At 40.0% G+C, this 23,185-nt stretch overlaps 3 protein-coding genes across 5 annotated transcripts; 1 reads left to right on the top strand and 2 right to left on the bottom strand.

Moving 5' to 3' along the window:
* Window positions 1-1,592: 1,592 nt before the first annotated feature.
* Window positions 1,593-4,429, bottom strand: nefla (neurofilament light chain a). The gene is made up of 4 exons (XM_041969172.1): window positions 3,218-4,429; window positions 3,013-3,137; window positions 2,423-2,841; window positions 1,593-2,326 (listed from the first exon to the last, which is right to left on the bottom strand). The coding sequence occupies exons 1-4, from the start codon at window positions 4,256-4,258 to the stop codon at window positions 1,857-1,859; spliced, it is 2,055 nt and encodes a 684-aa protein (XP_041825106.1). The 5' UTR covers window positions 4,259-4,429; the 3' UTR covers window positions 1,593-1,856.
* Window positions 4,430-8,759: 4,330 nt separating this feature from the next.
* Window positions 8,760-10,606, top strand: pgam2 (phosphoglycerate mutase 2 (muscle)). The gene is made up of 3 exons (XM_041970963.1): window positions 8,760-9,268; window positions 9,379-9,559; window positions 10,148-10,606. The coding sequence occupies exons 1-3, from the start codon at window positions 8,852-8,854 to the stop codon at window positions 10,315-10,317; spliced, it is 768 nt and encodes a 255-aa protein (XP_041826897.1). The 5' UTR covers window positions 8,760-8,851; the 3' UTR covers window positions 10,318-10,606.
* A 1,403-nt stretch (window positions 10,607-12,009) lies between these two features.
* On the bottom strand, window positions 12,010-22,899 carry LOC121630582 (syntaxin-2-like). Of its 3 annotated transcripts, none has more exons than XM_041970961.1 (9): window positions 22,864-22,899; window positions 22,155-22,217; window positions 21,588-21,687; window positions 20,549-20,614; window positions 20,090-20,163; window positions 19,813-19,921; window positions 14,077-14,150; window positions 13,782-13,919; window positions 12,010-12,793 (listed from the first exon to the last, which is right to left on the bottom strand). In XM_041970961.1, the coding sequence occupies exons 2-9, from the start codon at window positions 22,203-22,205 to the stop codon at window positions 12,569-12,571; spliced, it is 837 nt and encodes a 278-aa protein (XP_041826895.1). In that variant the 5' UTR covers window positions 22,206-22,217; window positions 22,864-22,899; the 3' UTR covers window positions 12,010-12,568. The 3 variants fall into 3 exon arrangements, with proteins under 3 accessions (XP_041826895.1, XP_041826894.1, XP_041826893.1); XM_041970960.1 differs by lacking the exon at window positions 22,864-22,899 and adding an exon at window positions 22,471-22,836; XM_041970959.1 differs by lacking the exon at window positions 22,864-22,899 and adding an exon at window positions 22,424-22,835.
* Window positions 22,900-23,185: the final 286 nt, after the last annotated feature.

Below are 23,185 nucleotides of genomic sequence, written 5' to 3'. Positions count from 1 at the left end.
ATGTCAGCAACATAAATCCAGTGAATTATGGCAGATGTTGTCACTGACCATTTTGGTGCATAGAAATAGACCTGCATCAGCGTCTAAGGGTGGACTCATCTTTTAAAACCGACCAGCAAGGCTATAAATGCTCCTTAAAAGTGCATGTTGCTGCAGACAGTCTACTGTTTAACTAATGTCTATCTCAGCGGGGAACAATAATAGAACAACCTTTTTTTATATGGCCCATTAGAGGAAGTGTGATTTGCACTTGGATGCAATGGTTAGCACTGTGGCCTCACAATGACAAGGTTCTGAGTTTAAATTAGAAGGGTGGAGCCCGTCTGTAGGCAGTGTGCATACTCTGAGTGTGCCTGCACAGCTTTTCTTCTGGACCTCAAGTTTCCTCCAAAAGAAAATGCATGTTGGTAAGTGTGTCTTTGCATTAGCTCTGAGATATACTGGAGGCTGATATGAACATAATCTTCCACCTTGGCAATTACTGCTTCCGGAGCTCATCTGCCCTCATGATATCGAAAAGAACGGACACCAGTGTAAGGATGCAATGGCTTGGTGCCAGTGGGTGGCCTTACAACAATGTCTTTCATGATTACAGCTTGTAACATATAGCCACAACATGGATCTCCATGTCTTAATCTGATGATGCAATAATTTGTCTCAATTCAGAGATGTTAAACACCTAGGAACATATTTGAGAATAAATCGAAATCTCAGGAACAAGTTTCCAAAAATATTTGTCTTTGAGGTTTTTCATCAGTTTGAGTTACACCATTGTTTATTCTACACAAAGGCAAAAACTCTATGAGTGTGCAGCTTCCCCTGCAGACTTTCCCTGTGAAATTTAGTTGCTATCATCCTCACTACATGTTCTTTGGTAGGTTATGCAAGTAAAAAGGGTTGTCTGGACCACCTTTCTTTTACGCATAAAGTGGAGTTGTATAACATGGGATAAAGGAAATACACATATTATTCATCAGTCTATCAATTTTCTATACCTGCTTATTTCAAATGTAAGATCGTGGGAGGCGGGAGCCTTTTCCAGCAGCTACTCGGCAAGAGACGGTTACACCCTATACATGTTGCCTGTTCATCACAGGGCCAACACAGAAAGACATACGACTACAATAAATAAATAATTCTGTATGCAGTAAAACTTATATTTGTGCAGTTGAGACTCATATCTGATATGATTTATTTTAGCAAGCAAATAAATAACTTCAACTGCTGAGCTATTTCACTGTTAATTACGCTAAAGTAATTTCATGCTGCAGCATTTTAGATAGTTGATTTTAGATCATTTTATTTTAGATAGCTGATGTTGGTTGTGGCTGTTTTTGTCAAAAAAGTAGATTTCATCTTATTGAAATGTGAACATTGTTAAAAAATTGCTAGTTTTGTTAAAATGAACTGAAATTGATTTAATTTTCCAGTATTAATGCTATAAAAGGATATTCAGAAGCATTTTGAATGGTTGGTGTTGGATTAGATCAGCAAAAGAATGCTTCACCCTGGTTGGTTGCTTTATGGTAAGGAAGCAGGTGACATTTGGAGATTTGACAAAGGAACAGGGCAAGGTTAAATTCAGACACCGGTGGCTTGAGAATCATTTATTTAACAACCAAGAACTCACACACTCACTTTTGCATTCAGCAATTACACATATCACAGTCACCAGGAATTGTGCAACCAGATCTGTATGGATTACTCTGAACATTGGCAAGCAGTTAACCTTGATTTGTTGCTGTAAATGGCTATTGGACTTTTCTATTGAGCACCATGTTAACAAGCAGACTTGACAGCGCTGATGTCTTCTCTGGTCATCGAGCTGTGGTTTGCACCGTTGATCTTTTCTGAGGTTACTTTTTACCTGTTGTGCTTTTCTCTTCAGCAGGCTCTGGTTTAGATACTTTTTCTTCATCTTTCTCCTTTTTGGACTCAACTTTCTCATCTTTTTTGGGCACAGCTTCTTTGATATCTTTCTCATCGGTTTTGTCTTCTTTCTTGAGATCAGGTTTGTCCTCTTTCTTTTCACTCTTTTTAGGTTCTTCCTTCTCTTTTTCTTCATCTTTGGCCTCGGCTTTATCCTCTGCTTTCTCAGTTTTCTCCTCTTTATCTTCATCTTTGGTCTCCTCTTTTTCCTCAGCTCCCTCTGTTTTCTCCTCTTTTACTTCATCTTTGGCCTCCTCTTTATCCTCAGTTCCCTCTGTTTTTTCCTCCTCTTGTGCTTCTCCTTTCACCTCTGCTTCCTCAGCTTCATCCTTCTCCTCTTTTTGCTCATCTTCAACAGCCTCTGCCTCCTCTTCCTTTTGGTCTTCATCTTCACCACCTGGATATGATTAAAATTCAATTATCATTAGTTCTAATAGTACTAATTACAGCTGTTTAAGTAAATGATGCATATAATTTAAAAAGATGCACTAACCCTCTTCTCCTTCCTTAGCCTCTTCATCCACCTCCTTAGCTTCCTCTTCATCTTCTTTCACTTCATCTCCCTCCTCCTCTTCCTCCTTTGCCTCCTCATCCTCCTCCTCTTCTTTTTTCTCCTCTGTTTCCTCTCCTCCCTCTTCTTCCTCCTTTACCTCCTCTTCCACCTCCTCCTCCTCCTCTGCCTCTTCCCCAGGTGGACTGGCCTCTGCTTGCTGGGCATGGCTGGCAGAGATGATACCCTCAGTGGTGCTTGAGCTGAGCAGGCGTGAAGTCATCAGGTAGGAGGTGCCAGAGCTCAGGCTGGAAAGGACAGGCCGGGTGAAGGAGGGTGTGGCAAAGCTGTGGCTGTACAAAGAAGACACGCCTCCAGCCACCCCCACACTGAAGCGAGACTCCTCCCCTTCCAAAAGCTTCCTGTTTTTAACAGAAATAATGAGTATGACACAAGATGTGAGCTCTTCTTTTTAAAGAACAGGTTCAAAATGGTTCTGCATCAACATTTAGAGTTATTCTTTTCATCTATCTTTCACATTTCACTGAGGATGAATCAATTCAAACCACTATTTCACAGATTTTACATTTCACCTGTATGCAGCAATTTCAATGTCCAGAGCCATCTTGACATTCAGCAGGTCCTGGTACTCCTTTAGGTAGCGTGCCATTTCTTGTTTGGTGGCCCTCAGCTCACTTTCCAACTCTGCAATTGTGTCCTAAATAGAAGCCAAAGGGAATAACCTCAGAATAATGAACATTTTGATTAAGTGGAGAGTAGATCATTATGTTTACTGACCTGCATAACAGCTATCTCAGCACTCTGCTTCTCCTCCATCTCATGCAGCTGTTTCTCCAGGGAGTCATTGAGGCCCCTGCATGCATCAATCTCGAGAAGACGGGCCTGTAGCTGGCGGCGGTACTCTCCTGCTTCGTCCTTGGAGCTTCTCACGGCATCACTGTGCTGGGCCACAGTTTCAGTCAAGGAGCCCACCTTTCCTCTGAACCACTCCTCCGCTGCCTGCATGTTTCTTGCTGCCAACCTCTCATACTGGGACCGGATGTCTCTGAGAGCCCCAGAGAGATCTGGAGTAGCAGCTTCAGATTCTACAGCCACTTGTACACCCAGCTGGACTTGAGCCTGGAGTTCGGCCACCTCCCCTTCATGAATCCTCTTGAGGAAGGCCAGCTCTTCGAGCAGAGTTTCAACACTTTTCTCCAGCTCAGCTTTTGCCAAAGCTGCCTGGTCAGCTTCACGACGGGCCTCCATCAGCCTGCCCTCAGCCTCTTCTCGAGCCAACATTTCCTCTTCATATCGACTCTGGAGTGCACTCAGAGTTTGTTCTAGACGCTCTCTCTGGACTAGGACAGCCTGCTGTTCTGCCCTGGCTTCATCCACAGCTGCTCTTAGGGATCGGGCCTCTTGCTCGTACAGCGCCCGGAGGCGGGATGGCTCAGTGTGCCTTTGCCTCAGCAACAGTAGCTCTGCCTCCAAAGCACGGTTCTGCTGCTCAAGCTCATGCACTCTCTCGATAAAGCCTGCAAAGCGGTCGTTGAGCTCCTGCAGCTGGCTGCGCTCTTGTGTGCGTACAGCCCGGAACTCAGAGCTGATCTGGGCCGCTTGGCTGAGTTCCAGCTCCAGGGAAGAAGCTGGAGAGGAGGATGAGAAGAGCACCCGGCCGGGAGAGGAGTACTGCAGACGGGAGGACAGCGGGGATGCATGAGAAGAGTAGGTGGAGTGGGTCCTCCCTCTGGTTACCACCCCACGAGGGGGAGGCTCAACATACCAGCGTTTGTATAAAGAAGACGAGTAGTAGGGGTCATATCCGATGCTACTCATGGCTGGGATGCAGCAGAGACAGATTGCTCTGCCTAGCTTCTTTGTGTTTGTGTGTGGAGGTGTATGAAGGGCTCAGGTTTAAGCCCCGACTGCTTGCTGCTGCAGCAGCCTGCTCTTTTATAGCAGGATGGTGGAGTCTGACGCAAGCGCTTTCTCCAAACTCTGACAATGCAGACTCTATAGGCTTACACTGCAACGGCACAAAATAAGAGGGAAGGACCACTAAAAGAAGTGTAGGAGAGAAAAGAGGGATGCTTAAAGATGTAGAAAAAACAAGAGAGAAGATGTTTTAAATATAAAATAGTGCAGAACCACATGAATACATTTTATAAGCACCAGATCTCATATTCAGCATGAGCCTAGGTCCCACAATACTGCAAAAAACTGAATTTGATTTGCAAGTTACACATTTTATAAAGGACAAAAACAAGGCTGAAACATATTCACTGTGCTATTCTCACTGCGGGAGAGAGAGGGGTGGTTTGGGGGGGGGGGGTGTCCTGATTTAACAATAGTGACACAGCATGTCTCCTTCTGGTGGAGAACAGAACTACAGCTGTGACCTTAAAAGACCTGCAATGATAAAAATTTAACTCAAACAGAAGGTATATGTAAGTGATCTGGTTAAAGAGTCAAAACAGATCAGGCTAATAAATTAGTGGCAATAAAAGTCTGTAAAAATATCAACAAAATAGTTTATTTGTATGAGAAATTTCTGTAGTTGCAATTAAATTAAATAAGCTGATTGTTTGCATGTACTGTTTCTCTTTGGGTATATATGCTTGAGTATAAACCTTTACCCTTTGTGTTAGAAAAAAGGGGATTTTACTTGTTCTAACTGGTGCAAAGGAAGCCTCAAAGCTTTTTGTCTGGGTGTTGTATCAGGTTTCATAAATGACAACGACTCCCCACACATCTGCAGCATGATTATAAAGGCAGTTCAATTTCACCTATTTGCTGACATGCATTTTCTTTTTTGTGTGAGTGGTGTGCATGCAAATCTCTGTTTGCATGTAGAGGCTCTTATCTTGCTTTTTCTTCTACATGCATTAATGGAATTTGTTGCAGTGCGTTGCTGCAATATCTGCATTCACGTCTGTGTGTGTGTGTGTGTCTTTGATCTATTGCTTGTTACCTGTATAATTCCCCTTTTGCAGCAAGTGCCCACAGAGCTCTGTGCCCAAACAGAAGTGAGGCAGGCAGTGGGAGGTGGGGAACTTCAGTGGGAGCCGAATGGACTCTGCAGCAGGCTGAGTCATCAGAACAGTTGTGATCACACAAACTCCCCTGTGTACACTTTTTCCCATCCTAACAGCAGTCTGACAATCTCCTTCAGGGGTAGTTTTGGCAGACAAGATGCTTACAGGATCCCGAGGCAATGAAACAGAGAAAGAGGGTCGTTAAGTTTGCTTTCCAAACAAATTAAAACACTTCCAACAATAATTTTTGTGTTGTTGCTTGTACTGTCCGTAACCAAAGGTGATGAATGTCTAACATGATCCACATTTAGATAACAAAACCCCACTCTGTTCTAAAAGCACCTAATTTACGTGGTATGAGAACATATGTTTTTGGTGGAAATTTTATAGTTAAGGATATATCTATCAATTTATGACAACTAGAAATTCAAAAAAGTATAAAAACTGTCACAAATACCAACATACTATAAGTTCATCGCATACAACATACAAAAGAAGTGAGACCAGAACCCAATGTGCAATATTACTTAAATGTCAAATCATTCAAAACTGAATTCCCTCCACATATTGCATTACTTCTATTCTAGCCAGAACATTTCCTCTTATGCACAAACAAAAAAAAAAAAAAAAAAAAAACCCTTTATGATGACCACATTGGAAATACAGGTCCCACAGCAGAAAGTAAATACAACAAAAGATGTTTGATCAAACTGCTTATAAAATGAGCTGTGATCATCAGAACTTTCTCAGTTTTGAACTGATGGGCTGTCTATCTGCGTTATGGCTCTACACAGAAAATAATTAAGTGCCTGTGAGATTTTACAAAGTAATAACATAACTGAAGCACCCCTAATGATTGCATACTGTAGTTTTGTAATTGTACAGTCTCGGTCTGATAAGTAGACAAGGGCTTCAGATTTGGTGAAAATCAGAGTGTCTGGGTCGAATTAGAAACTTTGAAGGACGAAGCATGTTCCACATCTACATACGTGGACGGCACCCAAGCAAAATGCTCTTCCTTGCCCTTGTCCAACAAAAAATAATAGATGAACCTTGGTTAAGGAACAGGAGAAGAAGCCTGGGAATATTAGGAGCACATTCTTTGCTCAGATAAGATCAAAATACATTAGTTTAGGATGAATGGGTACAAGTATGTTTAGTGTGAAACTGGCTGTATCTATCGGAATGAAGCAAAGAGGAGGGAGTGTGATGATATGGGGCGGCATGAGTACAAAAACCAATGGGGAGAAGATTAATGAAGAAGACTGTTTGTCATTAATCCCATCCAAGGTAATGAAAAAAAAAAAAAGATTTGCATCTCAGAAATTAAAGGTGTACTGACTATTGTTGCAAATATGAAGTCTGCATTATTAAACTATTAATTTTTAATTAATTGTAAGTGTCACTACTTTCCTGCTTTTATAGTTAGAAGTAGTGAAGTTCCAGTAATGTGAAACAATTCTGAATATTTTTTTTTCATTTCAGTGACATTGGGCAGGGGTGTTCCTATGCTGTTCTCTTTCGTCTACTAGATCAATGATTTTATTTCCCCCCACTGCATCAACATTTCTTTTCAGTTTCTATGCAGTACAGTTCAGCCCAATGTCAGGGTTACATGATGCAACTTGGAGTTGTGCCTGGAATTCCATTAATGTTCTATTCTTAGACCACTATATTTCTAGTGGACAGTAATTTGATTGTAAGGGGCAGAAGACTTTGCCTAATAGTTAGGCTTTTGACTCTGTGGCTCAGTTTTGAAGGTTCATCTATTAAATCTATGCTGTGGATTCCAAGAATTCCTGCTTCCTGGGATTGCATTTCATAAAAAAGAAAAAAAGCTGTTGCATTTTTTTTTCTTTTTTTTATTATGTAGCATTTTTCAAATATGGTGAAATAAAAGGGAATTCTCAAATCTCTGAATAAAGAAAAACAGATAAAGAAATTATGCTTAAGTGGTATTCAAAATGTTTTGTCAAGACAACAACTTGATATGTTGGTGTTTTAGTCACATAAAAACAAGATTACACAGTCTTACAGAGTACAAAACAAAACATGCTCTGTAAAAAAGCTGTGTGATACTAGAGCAACACCTAGAGGTGATAGAAACAACCCTTCAAAAATGACTGATGGCTTAATGTTGGACTCTTAGAATATTTCAGGATCTTTGTGCAACTGTGATAACAGTTCTTTTAAAATGAAACGTTTTTCTTTTCATCTCAGTGTGACAGTTCCTCTCCCAGGCCAGTGCAGAGACACTGATCCATGTTTTCATCACTCGTAGAATAGATCGCTGTATTGCTCGTCTTTCTGGTCTTCCTGAAAAGACAATACCTCCGTTACAGCTTTTACATTTTACACTTCCTGTGTGCTTATGAGTTGATTTTAAAATACTTTTATTCGTATTTAAAGCTGTTTTAGGTTTTAGTCCTGAGTATTTATCCAACTTGCTTTTAGGTTTTGAACCTCCCAGTGCCCTCAGTCACTGAGGGCTGGTCTTCTGTTAATTCCTAAAGTGGGTATTAAAAAATACAAAGTCTTTTAGTCTTCTATGATCCTTTATTAATGTAAAGCACTTTAATTGCATTTTCATGTATGAAAAGGTGCTCTATAAATAGTTTGATTTGAAAGGTGAAAGGCATGTGTTTTGCATCTTCATTCTGTTCTTATGAATAATAATTGTCATACTAATAATTGTAATAAAAATGGCCTAATTTCCCAAACAGGGTTAATTTAATAAAAACTATTATTATTATTATTATTGTTATTAGCAGATGTGACCATAAGCTGTTGTTACACACAAGTCACACTAAGAAGGGTTCACCAGTACATACTGTACTTAATGCAGCTGTTAATTCAGTTGTTAGGCAACATGTTGACTTCTGGATTTTCTGTTTTTGTGTTGCAGCTGGATGAATGTGCATGAGTTCCATTGTCATATTATAGAACAAATGTCCTGTTAACAAATGTAATAGCTAAACAACTAAAATGGAACAAGTTTCTCTGTCAGTGATAAAGTTGTTCATCTCAGCATGGAGAACATCTTTGCAGCCAACTCTGCTCTTTACACTTTTGTTCCACAGATCTCAATTTAAAAGTCATGTTGCTATTTTGGTTTATTCCTGACCTCTGGCCTTCCCAGCCTGTCCCATCAATGCAGCAGAACTCTGGGTCTATTGGCCTGTCTCTTGTGTCTGTCAGCGTATGAAAGCCTCTCACAGGTGGAAAGCAAAGAGGCCTGTCTGCTATGCACTGCCACTATCAAAGCTGCTATAAAAAGAGTGTGGTATGCTGGCCCTGCTTCACTGTTGGTCAGCTGGTGTGTGTGTGAGCAGCTGCAAAGGGCTGAGGGCTCTGTGTCTGGTTTAAGTTAAACTAAGGAGAAACTCTGTTGAACATGGCTGGTGTCCACCGTTTGGTTATTGTCCGCCATGGAGAGAGCTCCTGGAACCAGGAGAATCGCTTCTGTGGCTGGTTCGATGCTGACCTCAGTGAAAAGGGTTTGGGGGAGGCCAAGCGTGGAGCCCAGGCTATCAAGGAGGCAGGCATGAAGTTTGATGTGTGCTACACCTCCGTGTTGAAGCGTGCTATCAAGACTCTGTGGACCATCATGGAAGGCACAGACCAGATGTGGCTGCCTGTGATTCGTACTTGGCGTCTGAATGAGCGCCACTACGGAGGCCTCACAGGACTAAACAAAGCAGAGACCGCTGAGAAACACGGTGAGGAGCAGGTGAAGATCTGGCGTCGTTCCTTTGACATCCCACCTCCACCAATGGATAAGGACCACCCTTACCACAAAATCATCAGTGAGGTAGGACAACTGGTGGTCCAGAAAATGATATCCTGGTTAATTCAGAAAAAAATAATACATGACTACCTAATTTTCCTTGAATTACTGATATGTTAGCTTTCTACCTCCAGTCTCGGCGCTACAAGGACTTGAAGCCCGGTGAGCTGCCCACATGTGAGTCACTGAAGGACACCATTGCCCGTGCCCTGCCTTTCTGGAATGACGTCATTGCACCTCAAATCAAAGCAGGGAAGAATGTTATCATTGCTGCCCATGGCAACAGCCTCCGTGGCATCGTCAAGCACTTAGAGGGTGAGTATCAAGAGTTTATAAACTTTGAAAAGAGAGAATAAAAATGGAATGGTTACTGCTGATAAAGCATCTAACAATATAAAACTGCTTGCAATGAAAGTTTAGCATATAATCATACTGCCTGCTTTGGTTTTAAACCAGCTTTAGCTGCATTTGCATACAAGAAAAGACCTGAATAACCACAGCCAGACATTCGATTTTACACCATTATATGGATTACAGCGCATATAAATAGCTTGCAAGGACTCTAACACCAGACCTCAGAGACAGGCTTGAGGGCCATGAACGTGGTTCCCATTACAGTCATGACCTTTATGTAGAAAGGTTGTACTTTTTCAAGGAGTGGACAGACATGAAGAAGGGAGTTAAATTCAGAGGGCAGAAGTAAATGTCTGACAGGAAAGGTATAGAGAGAAGAGAAAGATATATCATGTTACTTATAAAGACATTGCTGTGATTAAATTAATTCAGAATACAACTGATAAAGAAAATGCTGTCTGTGCTTGCTATGCTGATAATGCAAGACTTCCTGTCAGTGTATCCAGGCTCCAGACAGCTTCATTCACTCTGCCTGCTTGTTGTCTCCAGGCATGTCTGATGCAGCCATCATGGAGTTGAACCTTCCCACAGGAATCCCAATCGTGTATGAGCTGGATGCGGACCTCAAGCCCGTCAAGCCCATGTCTTTCCTCGGTGATGAGGAAACCGTGAAGAAGGCCATGGAGGCTGTGGCTGCCCAGGGCAAAGCCAAGAAGTAAACCTGCCTTCAAGGCTCCATGAGGCAGAAAAAGAGACTTTTACCCCATTTTTCCTATTTGTCCATCCTCATAGTCCATTCCAACTGGGGAAATGATTAATGGTTCATTTGGAGAAGCCTATTAACCTTCAGTTTGATTCAGTGACTAAAAGATGGGACAACTTGTCAATTCGAGCAGATAGCAGAGCCCCATATTTCACATATCTCAGCAACTTTGAAATGTGGTCAAGCCCTTTTTTGTAGCACTCACCACCCTGGCACAACAAATAAAGAAGTCATGTTTTTATGTAGGCCTGTGTCTATTTTTTGTTCTTACACCCTCATGTTGCTTTACCCCTTTCTGTGTTGAAATTACACCATCCTCCTCATCGCATACTCTTCCTCAGTTTCCATTTAGAAATTAGTGGTTTCAGCATAGTGCAAAGGTGCTGTGAAATCTCATCCTGTAGATAGAGAGGGAGAAGTGGATGAAAAGAGAGATAAGTCAACGAGTTCGTCCTGGCAGCCTTCCCGTGATGCAGGAGACAGCTCACTTGTCCTCTGAGCTGAACTCCAGAAAGATCACAAGAAACATGCAAACAAAGCCATATTTAACAGCTATCTATCACACATAAAACAAGCAACAGCCAATCTGCATCATTGTAAGCCTACAAACAAGTGAGAAAAGTTATAAACCAATAATAAATTCAGATACTTCTGCACTGGAGCCTTTTTTCTTGTGTGGTATGGGAGCAATTGTCCTATCAGACACAGTGCTTTTGCAAATTCATGCAAAAATATTTTTTACTGAGATTAAGTTTTATTCCAGATGAAAGCAATCTTGTGCAGGATCATAATGCCTCCAACACCAAGAAAAGCTGAGTATAAAAGGATAATATTATCCTGACAATCAACATCAAAACCTCAAAGGCGAATTTTGTTGTTTACGTATTTCTTTACATAAAGCTTTCAGATATTTCAAATGTTCACATGGTCATTTGTTTTCAGGCATGAGTACACAAAGTTATGCTACAACTTCAGACAAACATTTACAGCCACACTAGCTGCTCTATTGCCTGGCACTTGGTCTCATTGGACCTTTGAATTAAATGCTGAGGTCCTTACGTTAGTGTATTTATGCTGATAAAGCTGAAATTCTGCAGGTATGTGTTGCTGAGGTTACAGCTTTATTTTACCTATACAGCATTTCAAATTTTCTATCAGCAATTCAGATAAAATATATCAAACCAGACTGTGCCTAGTCCAAGTTGGAGGGTCAGGGCGCTCAGTTAAAAGTTAAATATATGTTGAGACCTATGATTAAATTTTTATACATAGGATCTGATGTGCTGTCTTTTTTCAGAGGTCATTAATCTGGGTTTCTTTAATTTTAGTTACAAGAAAGCACCAAGTTATGGATCATAAAACAAGAAGCACTCAAAGCGCAGACCTCTGCCAATCCATTGTCATTTCTTTGTGGCCATTATTTTTTTAGTCAGAAACTCCAATTGCAAAATCTTCCCAGAGTAAAGAATGTTTTAAAAAATTTCCTGGATCCAGGTGGTGATCAGAATCAACCCAAAAATCTAATCACTTGTTTCTTATTCCATTTCTGAGTTTTCCTGAAAATTTAATTAAAATCTGGCTATAACTTTTTGAGTTATGTTGTTAACAGACAAACATGACCAAATATGGCCTTAGCCTTAGCGGAGGGAATAATTAAGTACACAGGTTTATTTTGGGATTAACATGACTGAATACTACTCCTGAGTGTCATATTATGTTACAATATCAAAGACAAAAAACAAACAAAACAAACAAACAAACAAAACCCAACAACAACAATACAGATGCAGCAGAACTACAGGGAGAAGGGAAGATCCGTCCTGGTTTGTGTTGCGGTTTAACAGTGCCACCTAGTGGCTTGCAGTGAACTGGACATATCAACCCTGTCTGGGCTTGAATAAAAGTAGCATAATGAAAACTAAAACTTCAACATGTTGAAAGTTCTGCTTTTGTTTCTTTTTTGTGGTAGCATGTCTTTTTGCTGCATTTGTTGGTTTAACAGCCCACAGACAACATCAGAGAGCTGTATCCTTGCAAAGCTGGTCAGTAACATCTTTCAATTTGATTTGAAAGGTATTTTTAGTTGGAAGTTTAAAACAAAAATAGATGCATTTGATTTATTCTGGGATGCAGAATAAATCCCATGAAAATGCTTCTCAAAGAGCATAGGCTTTGATGCTAATCAGCACTCATGGTGCAGTCAGTGTTTATACAGGTCCAGGAGTTCCGCCTTGGTTTAAGTCAGAACGGTCTTGATCAGATGCAGTTTTAGCACTGGTTTGTTTCTTGAAAGGCTTGAAGAAGTTTGGTAGAGATGCTATCTTGTAAGGATTTTTCTTGTATGCGACTGCTTTATCTGTTTCTTCCTTTGACATTTCTACATACTCCACAGCACTTGTGACATTCCTTTCAATGTTGTTGATTAACTCTCCCTGGTGGAAACAAAACAAGGTTGATACAGTCAAGTTAATAAGAATGTTCTATTAAACCTTCCATTATAAGGCATTTAAACTTAGCACAAAATGTAAGGAAATTTGTATCTGGCCAATTATTTCTTTGTTGTAACAATGCATCTTTGAAATAAACATTATTTGAAAGCCTGTTTATTTCCCTTTTAAATGGTGCTACATTTGTAAGAATGCATGTGTGACATTAGAAGCAGAGCTGAGTATGTTGGATACACCTATGAATTACTTTCCAAATCTTCACTGCTAATGCTATGCTGATATTCTCTACAGATGGGATAGCAGTTTATATGGTGGAGGCAGTGTAATGGTGAGGGGGTGGGGCATCTCCATTACTGGAAAAACCATGCTTGTTATAACTGGTGGCGCTTTCAATGCTGGGATATAGAGATCCTGCAAACAGTAGCAATCACATATCTCCGCAATCTGGGACCAAATGATATTCTCTATCCTCCAACCCCCACACTCTGTGGAATGTATCAGACTACCTTCAGAATTTGGGAGTATGGACGGGCCTGCCTGCAGTGCTGACCTCAACCCCATTGAGCACTTGGGTGTGTTATGTCAGAGTGACTAACACAACCACACAGGCTGACCTGCAGTAAATGCTGGTTGCAGAATGATCAACATGAGGTGGAGCCAGGCTGTTGTAGCCATGTATAGTTCTTCATGCTACTGAGGCCCCCCATTTGTTAAAAGAAGAAACTGTCTTGCTTCTTCAAACTTCAATCATCCAATCCAATAAATACCAAAGAAGAGCCAACAGCTGATTAACCTGTTTGGCATCGGTAGCAGAAGACTCAGGTTTTTCATTTGCATACTGTTGTGGGATGCTGCTCATTTCACAACAATCACTTTCCCCATGAATGCTGCACCTTTTAGAGGGGAAATAAACAGGCTTTCCAACGATGTCAGATTTATTGCCAAAAAGCATTTTTACCATCAGACATTTTACCTGAATTTCTAACAGCATGGCTGTGTCAGTAAATATTTCATGCAGCTCTTTAATGCTGGATTCAAGGGAGATGATGTCCTGGTGACGTCTTTCAATCTCAGTCAGAGCCTGAGTTGAAATGTGAGCATTAGAGTTCACCTGTGGAAGAAAAAGTGGGCATTTTCTTTTTAAATTTTTCATTTTACAGTCCAACAGCATTTTTGAATGATCAACAGAAAAAAAATACACACAAATAACTGAGTACATTACTGAATACAGATGATATATAGAAGCACAAAACATTAATTCCACTAACATGTGAAATGAAGATGGCAAGATTATCACGGTGCAGCATTTCTTCCAGCTCTTCATCTGTAGTAACTTTATCCACTAAGAAACAAAACAGAGCTTAGTCATGTTAAAATCATCTGAATAAAAATAAAACAATAAGGAAGTAGACAATGCAAACCAAAAAATATTAAGTGTTACAGAAACATTGTACTGACTGATAAGACCAATGATGAAGGCAACTTTGATTCTTTTTATTCAGGAGGATAAAAATTCCACATTTGCATATTTCCCATAGTGTGTAATGACAACACCTGACTGAAATAATTGTAACCTCACATTAACCTTAAATAAAGAAAAAATAATAACAACAATGTGTGCCCATACCCTTAAGAAAGATGGGGAAAATGATACCTTGAGTGATTGAAAACAATAAAGAACAAAGAGCATGGAATTCTCAAACTAAACAGACTGGAATTTTTAAAGGGTGCAGACACTGCTGCAGCCAACAGTGTCTCTGCTCTGAATCTTAATTAAAGTAGGGGTTTGAAATGACCTGCATTGTTCTAAAGGGAGAAGATTGCAATTTCACATGTGGCAAGTGTGTGCTTGTGAGAGAATATCCTGCTTTGCTGCCGTGCGGACGCTTCCTGCTCTGCTCTCCTTTCTGCTTGGATTTTTCTTCTTTTTTTCTTCTTTTTTCTTATCTTTACCGGCAAGAAATTTAGGAACAAGGACTCCTGGTCACTTATAAATCACTGGAACGAATATATTTTTTGATAAATTTAGTTGATTTCCATCGGAGAACTAGTGGAACGATGTCTCCTAACCCTGCAGTATCAGTGAGCTGCACTGAGTGTGAGCAACTTTCTTTGAGGATAACACAGCTGGAGAAGAGGATTGAAACACTGCAAGACATTCGTGTGAATGAAGAATTTATTGACTCTGTAGTAGCTTCTGTACAAGCTACTGAGTTGTCAAATGGATTGAGTCACATCTTCATACGCGAAGGCATGTCGAATGTGGAGCCTCCCGCTACAGACCTGGCTGATACACTTCCCTGGATGTGTTCAAATGACATTGGAATAGCTGAGGAAAATCCCAAACCGGACCATCAGACTGATCTCTCCTTCTGGAACACTGTTGGTGCCAGACCAAAGTCATCAACCCCGGCCAGAACCTGGTCTGATGTTGTTCGTCGCAGAGGTAAATCCAGCAGGAAATTTAAAGCTCCAGCACTCACTCCACCATCTGAAGTCTCACTGCATAATAAATATGATGTGTTGAGTCATATTAAAATGAATGATGATGAATGTAATGCAAGGATTTATCAAAATTCAAGAAATAGCCCTAAAACTCAGCCCAGGGCTAACCAGACCAGGAGGAGAGGCCAAAATCCCACAAACAGGAGGACTAGAGAAGCTATCGGCACCTCCACACAAAAACAAATAGACACAATTCTGATTGGGGACTCTATAACACAGCATGTCAGGATGGCAAAGACGGAAAATTTAACACTTTTTGATACATCAGTCAGGGAACTGACAGAGATGTTGCCGACCATTCTGTCTTCACATCCAGATGGTATGAAGATTATTGTCCACACAGGGTCTTTTGATATTCTGAGGAGGAAAATTGGCTCTGAGATCCTGAAAAAAGACTTTTCTCTGCTGTTGGAGAGACTGTGTCAGTTGGGAGCACACCATGTTTACATTTCAGGACCCATTCCTACAGCGGGTAAAGGGATTGAACTTTTCAGTAGGCTTCTTGGCCTGAACACATGGTTATCAAACGCATGTATCACCCATGGGATAAAGTTCATTGATAACTTCAATATCTTTTGGAACTGTAAGGAGCGATTCAGACCTGATGGTGTGCATCCAAATCTAACTGGATGCAGATTACTTGGTGCACACTTGCGTCATGCTGTTGGGACGGCAAACCCAAACATGAGTGTACAAATAAGAGCGAAGGACACAGCAGAGAAGCGATCAACTGCCAGCTCTCCCCCCTCACCAGACCCTCTTCTCCACATCACCCAAGGTCTTAAAAGGATGTCTCTATCCAGGTCTGAACCCCAGCGACCACCATCTACCAAGAAATACAGGGCTCCCCCCCCTCCCCCTCCTCATCCTCCTATTAGATCATCTGTCCTGACCGAGCAGGGCATGGGAGGAGGTTCCCAGAGCAGCAGAATTCACAACAAAGATAACATGCCATGATGCATTCAGGGTCCTTGCTGTAGTTTTGCTACTACTGACAGCTGTTCTGAGATCAAGCCTGGACCCAGTAGGATTCCTGTGTTAGTTAGTAAAATAAGGAATCGAACACGGTCAGCTTGTGGGGTGAATCGATCTAATCTGTTAACTGTACCTTGTATAACTCAGAATACAACAGAGACCAGTGTAAACTTCATAAAGCTAGCTGTACTAAATGTTAGATCTCTGTCCAACAAGTCACTGTTAGTTAATGACTTCATCATTTCTCACAGTTTAGATTTTCTTTTTCTGACAGAAACATGGTTAACAGAAGACACAAGTGCTACAGTTCTTAATGAAACAGCACCCCCTCATTTTAGTTTCATGAATAAATGTCGAAACGGGAGGAAAGGGGGAGGAGAAGCTGCCTTATTTAAAGATTCATTCCAGTGTAAAGAAATGTCATTTGGTGATTTTACTTCTTTTGAATATCTTAGTTTTATTTTAAGGGGCATTCCTAAAATCCTATTTCTAATCATCTACAGACGTCCAGGACACTGTGTAAATTTTATTGATGAATTTTCTGAATTATTGTCGGTTATCTCTACTGATTGTAACCATTTCATCTTAACTGGGGATTTTAACATTCACATAGATAACATGACGGATGGTAATGTCAAGGAATTTTGTTCCATATTGGACATGTTTGGTTTGTGGCAACATATAAAACAACCGACCCACATTCGAGGTCACATTCTGGACCTGGTTATTTCAAAGGGTGTTGATATTTCTTCTGCTGCGGTCACTGACTTGGCCTTGTCTGACCATTTTTGTATTTTGTTTGATTTACTGATCACTCAGAATGTTCAACCAACCTGCTTCTCCGTTAGGAAGAGGTACATTAATGAAAGAACAAGTGCTAAGTTTGTGGAGGCCATAGCTATGTTACCAACAACCAGTGCAGAGTCAGTTGATAGACTCCTGGATAATTTCAATCTGAAAATCTTGAATGTAATGGATGCTGTTGCACCGATAAGAATCAAGAGCAACTTGAGCAAACAGAAAACACCATGGAGAAACACCACTGTGGTTACCAGCCTAAAAAGAGAATGCAGAAAAACTGAGCGGAAATGGCGGAAAAATAAACTTCAAATTTACTATGAGCTGTACAAACAAAGCCTGCGTAACTATAACAATGAGTTGTGCAAGGCCAGAGAGCTGCATTTATCTGAAATGATTAACAGGAATGCCAACAATTCTCGCACTCTGTTTGCTATGATTGAAAAACTTACAAATCCTCCTAAACAGATAAGCCCAGAGCTCCTTTCCACTGAGAAATGCAACCAATTTGCAAACTTTTTTAGCCAAAAAATTAAAACAATTAGGCAAAATATTAATTCCACACAGTCAAACAAGAAAATTAGTCTGTGTCTAAAACCCGGAAATAATTCTGATGTCATGTCACAATTTAAAATGGTGAATTTAAAAGTCCTACAAGAAACAGTTTGGCATTTGAAATCAACAACATGCACTCTGGACATGATACCATCCGACTTTTTAAAAACAGTTTTTACCTCAGTAGAAAGTGATCTCCTACTGATAGTTAACAGCTCGCTGGCATCAGGCATTTTTCCCAAGTCACTAAAGATAGCTGCTATTAAGCCACTCCTAAAGAAAAGGACTCTAGACGCCTCTGTAATGAACAACTATAGACCTGTCTCTAACCTCTCTTTTATTTCCAAGATTATTGAAAAAGTTGTATTTCACCAGCTTCATGACTTTTTAAATGAAAGTGGAAATCTTGATAAATTTCAGTCCGGCTTCCGACCTCATCACAGCACTGAAACAGCTCTGGTCAAAGTGTTAAATGACATTAGGTTGAATACCGATTCTGGTCAAGTATCAGTCCTGGTTCTGTTGGATCTCAGTGCTGCGTTTGATACTGTAGATCACAGAATCCTGTTGCACAGGCTGGAAAACTGGGTTGGACTTTCTGGAGCGGTCCTTAACTGGTTCAGGTCCTATTTAGAAGGCCGGAGTTATTTTGTTACGATCGGCAGCTATGAATCCGAGCGAGTGGCCATGACTTGTGGAGTCCCCCAGGGGTCAGTCCTTGGACCTCTTCTGTTCAACTTGTATATGCTCCCTTTGGGTAAAATATTACAAAACTATAGCATTAGTTATCAAAGTTATGCAGATGATACACAACTTTATGTGTCTCTGTCACCAGACGACTGCAGTCCAATAGACTTATTGTGTCAGTGTCTGGAGCAAATAAACAGCTGGATGAGGGAGAATTTCCTACAATTAAATGAAGACAAAACTGAGATTATTCTGTTTGGTAGCAAAGAGAAGAGAGTCAGCATTAGTAAACACCTGGAGACTCGGGCTCTTAAAATTACCAACCAAGTTCGTAACCTGGGAGTGTTGATAGACTCAGATCTGACTTTCAGCAGCCATATCAAAGCTGTCACTAAGACAGCTTTTTACCAGCTCAGAAACATCAACAGAATTAAAAGTTTAGTCTCCCAGAAAGACCAAGAGAAACTCATCCATGCGTTCATCTCCAGTAGACTGGATTACTGTAATGGTCTTTTAACAGGACTTCCTAAAAAGAGCATTAAACATCTGCAGCTCATCCAGAACGCTGCTGCTAGAGTTTTAACCAGGACTAAGAGATCTGAACACATCACACCAGTTTTGAAATCTTTACACTGGCTTCCAGTCAGTCACAGAATAGATTTTAAAACCCTTCTGATCATTTACAAATCCCAGAATGGTTTAGGCCCAGAATACATCTGTGATATGTTCAGAGAATATAAACCTAGCAGAGCTCTTAGATCCAAAGACTCTGGTCAACTAGTCCAGGCCAGAGTCCAGACTAAACATGGAGAAGCAGCATTTAGCTGTTATGCTGCAAACAAATGGAACAAACTGCCAGTGGAGATTAAACTTTCCCCAAATGTAGACATTTTTAAATCCAGGTTAAAAACTTTTCTTTTCTCATGTGCCTATGCATGAAATCTGCACGGTAACTTTTTTTTTTTTTTTTAACTTATCTTGCTTTTAATCATTTTAATGTAATTTATTATTTTATTGTGATTATGTGTTGATTATGTGTTGTTGCCTTTTACTATTCTAAATATCTGTAATGTCTTTGTTTTATGTAAAGCACTTTGAATTGTCCTGTACATGAAATGTGCTATACAAATAAACTGCCTTGCCTTGCCTTGCCTTGCCTTGCCTTGCCTTGTGTGGGGTGCAAAAGTAAACAGGGCAGGGTCTAAAGCACAGATAGAGAGAAAAACTAATTTAAATAAATAAATGCTTCTCAGTCATGGATGTTGATGTTTCCGATAAGTTGTCATGGAGTGTTATAAAAGCAACATGTGTTTACATCACTGCATGTTTTCTAGCTGGTAAATAACAGACTCAATCCTTAAAATGTAATTACTGTGCAGTCTAAAGATGCTGCTGTATGACCTGAAATCCATTAACACATCACTGACCTCACTGTAAGGAGAATGAGAGTTTACAACTTGCTAAAACAGTCCGTGGCAACTCACCAATCACCAGCTGTCTCTGAATTTGTGCCTTGCATTTGTCTCTGAAGGACATTTGTGCCTTATGGTAACCCCTCATGACATCAGCAAACCAGCGAGTCAGGTGAGAGTGCTGGTGGAAATGAGGCAGCAGAGATTAGGATCAAATTATTGAGGGATTAAAATCATGTCAATTGAAAAGAGGACAACTAAGTCAGCATGAATTTATGAGTTATTTAAAAACTAAACGGTGTCTTATGGATAATTATTCAAAAAGAAAATGAAACAACTAGTTCCAGACCTGGTTTTTCTGAATACGATGGATTACTGAGGCACTAGCACTGTTCTGCTCTGCTGGCCAGGCCATCTGCATTGCTGAAAAATGTGAGAAATTTTCATACAAAATACAGAATGGAGTTAGAGCCTTGAAGAAATATATTTGTCTATAAATCCAAAGAGCTTATCTAAGGTTTTTTTAAACTGATGAACCGCAGTAGAACAGGGATACACTAGACTTCCTCTCCTAACCATTTGCAAGTCAAATAATGAGTTCTGACCTTCTAAATACACTCCCAGCATTTGAGGAAGTCTCATGTTCCACTGCACTGTTCCACATCTTTCTCTCAAACAATGACATGCAGCCGCATATTGATTATGCATAAAATTATGTATCTGCATCAATTCTATAGGAAAAAAAAATAACTATTGTAACAGCACATTTTAAAGGATAAAAGATTGTTTTATTTTTAAACCCACTTACATTTTAACTTGACTCTGACCAAGTTGGCATTTTTTTTGGTCTCATTGTTTAGCAGCTCCAGTTCATCTGTTTCCGAAATACAACAAAACAAGTTTAGTTTTTGTAGAATGTCATCACAGTGTACATCTTCTGAAAGATGTTTATAGTCTAAAAAAGGGCTGGGCTTTATATATCGTCTTTGTGTCTAAATCAACTTTTTAGGGACTTTGCTTTTTCCTAATTTTTTTAAATGTGCAATTCAGTGAGCTGGTAAGACTTGCAGAACATTTCTACTTTGCAATCCCCAGCTTACACTTACACTCATTACACTTGGCTTAAATCATGCTATATTCACTGAACCGCAGAAGTGGGAACTCAAACTCTTTTGCACTTGCTTTCTGAAGCAAATTCTCATCTGCAGTTTACTAGCAGCTGAATAAATATCAGCTTAAAACCATCTCATAGTACACAGTTTAATGTTTTATATACTAAGAAATCACATTTTTGTTTGCTATCTTTTGTCTATTTTTTCTCTTTGAAGCTGTATTTTTTTTACTTATTTTCTCATTTGTCATCAAGTGCAACAGCATTTCTGTTCCTAAAAATGAAAGAACCAACAGAGAAGTTCAGGTTTTATTGAGCAGTTATGCAACGAAAGGAAGTTTGACATGATTTCTGCCTGATTTAATAACCTGCCGGCTGGCCGTTAGTCTCTGTGCTGCAGTCTAAAGAACCTGGGCCAGTTTGACAGTTGGCTCACATTGGAAACGTACCTGAAAGATGGATCAGTCCCCATTTCCACTAACTAGAACTCACACTTTAATATATAATTTGCAAAAAGATGTGGTGTAACAAAGAACTGAAACACCTGCTTCTGTGCATTTTAACCTGTGCCCTCTATAAACAATTACAGGTGTGTTTGTCAAAGGCTGTTTCCTCCTTATCCGTATCAGTTATGACTCCCTAAGGATTTTATACATGTTAAAAGGCATTAGCACAACAGAGAAAATTAGGTTATAGGTTTTGAGGGAAACCACATTAAACTTTGAATAAATCTTACTTTTGTCTTGGTTTGGAGAGCAAAGGATGGTGCTGTGTCTTTTTTCCACTTCCTCAGCCTGACTGGAGATCTTTTCAATAAGGCTTCTCACCTCCCCCACCTACACACACATCAACACCAAAGTAAATAAGACACTGTGAAGGAGAAAAAAATAAAAAAAACAACCTGTTGACCTAAAGCTTATCAGACAATACATGATTATTTGTTTCGTTAAACATACATTTCTTGGCAAACAACCACACACCACCATGGAGTAACTGGATTTGTGAACAGCTGTTATCTTACCAGCTTTAATCAGACTGGTATATTATTTTGCCATTCATATAATGCTGCCTTTAAACATTCTAAAATGTCATTATGCTAATATATTTACTAACGTCATTATTACTATTATTATTTTAATTAAACCCAATTGTGATCTACACATTAGTAACATAGATATATCCCTATAATGCAGCCAGCTTCAAACTGGTACAGTTTAACTTCTGAGACCAAAAACGGGATTTTAGTGGTCACGTGACTTTTGCACCTGTTGAATTACAGCCCTTTGAGCTATTTGAAATTTACCGTTTTGAAGAAATCCTCCATTTTGACTGTTCTCTCTGCCGTGTCAGTCATATCATCCAGCTGCTGCGGGTGAAATATAAGAAGTTTATTACGCCGCTTCCTGTGGACACATGCACACTTGTGTTTGCAGGGTAAATAAAAAAAAACGCCGCATTAACCATCGTCTTCTAATATAGCGATGTCTTACAACTTTGAAAAAGTCGCTTGCCTCCATCTGCTTTAACATGACGACAAAAGGAAAGCAGAAGAAGAAGAAAAAAACTACATACTTAATATTGCTGTTGATTTCGGTTTTGATGGTGGGACTCGACCTCACCTGCTGTGTGTCCTCTGTGAGAGCGCACCTGTGTAATAAAGAGCGCGGGCACGAAGGCGCGTTACCCTCAAAACGAGTAAACAAAGAACCATTCAAATATAATTGTGTTATGTCTTCAAGCACGTGGAACAGACGCTACAGAAACAGAGCTCTGCACCACGTCAAGTACCTGAGAGAAAACGCTCTTTTAAGATCTAATCGAAAAATTCCGTATTGCCTTGCAAGAAGGTGGAATTGCTCCATTTTATCCACATAACGTTGCAAAAAGCTCTAAATAGGTGGATTAAAAGCTTCCCCCCCCAATTCAACGCTTGGTTGTATATTACGAAACTAGCTTGTGTCTGACTAGTAAAGTTCACAATTTTAAAATGTACCATATCATTAGCGACTCACCTACCTCCACTACCTGTAACAGTTCGACTGCAACTGCTGACCAATCAGAGGACTGGAAATACAGTCATCGTTTCTACAGGATCCCGCCAGGGACATAAAGGTTTATAACAAGGTAATGGAAGAAAGGACTAAAACAAGAATTTGTCTATGAATTAACTGAGGCCTATAACACAACATGGCTTGTTTGAAAATTTTCCTAATTTAATTTGCATGTCAGACACAGATAAGCTGCAAAACTATGATTACACTGAATTTAGGGCACACATCCATTGTCATCATCTTTCTACTAGCACTTAACTAAGGTGAGATGAGGAAATGCAGA

Source organism: Melanotaenia boesemani, chromosome 19 (assembly GCF_017639745.1).
Source record: "Melanotaenia boesemani isolate fMelBoe1 chromosome 19, fMelBoe1.pri, whole genome shotgun sequence".
In the NCBI taxonomy this organism is placed as follows: domain Eukaryota; kingdom Metazoa; phylum Chordata; class Actinopteri; order Atheriniformes; family Melanotaeniidae; genus Melanotaenia; species Melanotaenia boesemani.
This window is presented reverse-complemented; position numbering and strand designations above follow the sequence as displayed.